Source organism: Cherax quadricarinatus, chromosome 26 (assembly GCF_038502225.1).
Source record: "Cherax quadricarinatus isolate ZL_2023a chromosome 26, ASM3850222v1, whole genome shotgun sequence".
Classification (NCBI taxonomy): Eukaryota; Metazoa; Arthropoda; class Malacostraca; order Decapoda; family Parastacidae; genus Cherax; species Cherax quadricarinatus.
The window spans coordinates 4,848,093-4,851,591 of record NC_091317.1 but is presented as its reverse complement, the minus strand read 5'-3'; the positions used below and the strand labels follow the sequence as shown (position 1 = coordinate 4,851,591).

Below are 3,499 nucleotides of genomic sequence, written 5' to 3'. Positions count from 1 at the left end.
AGGGCGTCGCCCTGGCTGAAGGCTGTGAAGTCTGTGAAGGAAGATTTACGCACGTGAGCATTGTTCCCTACGTGCAAGTGAGCATACTGAGTGACTTTACAAGACAAATGACTCTACCAAAGGGAGGTTACCTTGATTTTTTCGAAAGGCTCTGGATCTTAGGAATTGGAGCAACAATCTCTCTCTTCTCGGGCTTACCGCTTCCTCATGCATAGGATGCACAATACAGATCAATATAGAAATAAGATGCAGGACGTTACGCCTGGGAACTTTTGCAGTAAAAAGTTTTATTCTTCCATGAATTTTATAATCCATTAGATAAAAAATTGTTAATCTGATGTTTTATTTTACAAAAGGTTGTTCTGACCAGAATGTGCAGGTCCAGATGCAGGTGCTGGTTTAGTTGAGGGTTTAGCTGCTGGTTTAGCTGCGGGGGCCTCGTCGGCTATAGGCAAGGCAGCTACTAGCGTGCAGACGGCCACAATAAACACCGCTCTCAGCTGCATAAACACAAAATAATTGCTCTTACTTTTAAAAGGGGTGGAGGGGTAAGCCAGTGGAAGGCCTCTGTCAGATGACCAAAACCTCCAGTGGCTGGTCATCATATGACTAATACTTATGCCAGGAAACACTTGTTCTCTTTCGTGACAAATCTTACCTAACCAAAAAGACAATGTAGATTATCTGAGAATAACAACCACAGTAACCGAGCGTGGTATATTTCATCACTAACCCAAGTATTGGAAAAGAAATCTGAACTACGTTTTGCTCCTTTCTGAATCATTATCAAGTCATGTATTTTATATTTCCATCGTAGGATATCTGTAAATTCAAAACATATATGCAGTGAGGGAAATATTTGGGCGATACCTCGTGGAAAGAATGCATTAGTCTGTTTTGGCTCTAAATAAATGTCCGTTTTCAAACGATAGTTTATATAGGTAAACTTATTCTGAAGACGTGTGCTGTCACCTCGCTGAGAGCAAAACTCTCCTTCCTGAAAACACAACTTACACAGTTCCTGATATGCACATTTTTTCCTACTCTTGTTCATATCATCCTGGACACCTGCGTGCTCACTTTCCTCAGTACACCTTGTAACCCGTAACATACCAATACGATTATTACATTTCGTTTTTTGGCTCAGAACTACCATCATAAGGTCCTGATATTTTTCACTACTTGTATATAATAGAATTCGTACGAAATATGACTCCTACGATAAAATGTGTGGAACAAAAAAAAATAAATAAATAATCTAAACTGCGTTTGCAACAAAAAGATTCTTATTACATTGCTTGTCACACAAGACAATTAATAAGTCTAATTTGCAAAGTTTAATTTACAAGAATTCAAAGTGTCTTTGAGGAATTTCCAGTTACATGCACGTTCAAAACAGCAACAAAAGGGACTCGAGTGATAGCTAGAGGCCTTTCGTGTTGCTGTCAGCACTTTTTCAAAAGCTTGCAATAGTGAAAGGAACCTGTAATACTAAAGGAACCTGTAATACTAAAGGAACCTATAATAATAAAGGAACCTGTGATAGTGAAGGAACCTATAACACTAAAGGAACCTATAATACTAACTGAACCTATAATACTAAAGGAACCTATACTACTAACTGAACCTATAATGCTAAAGAAACCAACAATACTAAAGGAACCTATAATACTAAAGGAACCTATAATACTAAAGGAACCTATAATACTAAAGGAACCTATAATACTAAAGGAACCTATAATACTATAGGATCCCATAATTCTAAAGGAACCTATAACACTAAAGGAATCTATAATACTAAAGGAACTTATAATACTATAGGAACCTATGATACTAAAGGATCCCATAATACTAAAGGAACCTATAATACTAAAGGAATCTATAATACTAAAGGAACCTATAATACTAAAGGAACCTATAATACTATAGGATCCCATTATACTAAAGGAACCTATAAACTAAAGGAACCTATAATACTAAAGGAACCTATAATACTAAAGGATCCCATAATACTAAAGGAACCTATAATACTAAAGGAACCTATAATACTAAAGGAACTTATAAAGGATCCAATAATACTAAAGGAACCTATAATACTAAAGGAGCCTGTAATACTAAAGGAACCTATAATACTAAAGGAACTTATCATATTAAAGGAACCTATAATACTAAAGGATCCTATAATACTGAAGGAACCTGTAATACTAAAGGAACCTATAATACTATAGGATCCCATAATACTAAAGGAACCTATAATACTAAAGAAACCTATAATACTAAAGGAACTTAAAATACTAAAGGAACCTGTAATACTAAAGGATCCCATATTACTAAAGGAATATATAATACTGAAGGAACTTAAAATAATAAAGGATCTCATAATACTAAAGGAACCTATAAAACTAAAGGAACCTATAATACTAAAGGAACATATAATACTAAAGAAACCTATAATACTAAAGGAACTTATATTACTAAAGGAATCTGTAATACTAAAAGAACCTATAACACTAAATTAACTTATAATACTAAAGAAACCTATAATACTAAAGGAACCTATAATACTAAGGGAACATATAATACTAAAGAAACCTATAATACTAAAGGAACTTATAATACTAAAGGAATCTATAATACTAAAGGATCCCATAATACTAAAGGAACCTGTAATCCTAAAGAAACCTATAATAGTAAAGGAACTTATAATACTATAGGAACCTATAATACTACAGGATCTCATAATACTAAAGGAACCTATAATACTAAAGAAATCTATAATACTAAAGAATCCCATAATACTAAAGGAACTTATAATGTTAAAGGAACCTATATTACTAAAGGATCCTATAATACTAAAAGAACCTATAATACTAAAAGAACCTATTACTAAAGGAACGTGTCAAGCACAATTAGTGAGACTGACTACAAACATCTATCTTGTCCTCGGACTCCACTGTGTGGTTATCAATATTTTTAAACGGGTGTCAACCCTGTCATAACATACATTGGATATTTTTTTACGGGTTATATAAGTGAGGGGGAAGGTCTCAGTTAAATTACCAAACTTTCATTAAGCAGGTCATCATATAACGAAAACCCATGTCATGAGGAATTTTCCAAATTATCCTGACAAACTAAGCACTAACACCTGTATCTCTCAATATGATACATGAACGTTAGTAAAATATTCATGTATTTTGTAGCTCACTCCAGTATGTTTAAATAATCTCACTACTTGTGATTAACAATTGGCTACATGAATTTCTTAACCAGATGATGGTGTAGTTCACAGCTTACCATGATGGTTATGGTTGTTCGTTTGAACCTCGCCGCCAGGGACTGCAGAAGAGCACTCCAGATGTTCTAGACAGGGAGTGTGACCCTTTATAAAGGCTGTTTCGATAATTATAGTCAAGGTCTTATGTTTCACTCGTTTACAAACACTTACATTACTTCGTGATATTACTGACAACACACAGAACATGAGATCATTAAGAAA

At 34.2% G+C, this 3,499-nt stretch overlaps 1 protein-coding gene across 2 annotated transcripts in view; it reads right to left on the bottom strand.

Annotated features, from left to right (window-relative positions):
- The window catches only part of LOC138853225 (ESX-1 secretion-associated protein EspK-like), a 26,434-nt gene extending 22,935 nt beyond the window's left edge, over positions 1 to 3,499 (bottom strand). The window contains exons 1-3 of one of the 2 annotated variants that reach the window (XM_070088755.1): positions 3,298 to 3,421; positions 368 to 500; positions 1 to 31 (exon numbers count right to left, since the gene is read on the bottom strand). The exon at positions 1 to 31 is cut by the window's left edge and continues 59 nt beyond it. In XM_070088755.1, coding sequence (XP_069944856.1) covers positions 1 to 31; positions 368 to 500; positions 3,298 to 3,300 — 167 coding nt within the window. In that variant the 5' untranslated portion in view covers positions 3,301 to 3,421. Of the gene's footprint in view, positions 32 to 367; positions 501 to 3,297 lie in introns of both variants that reach the window. The other variant, XM_070088754.1, reaches the window with a different exon arrangement.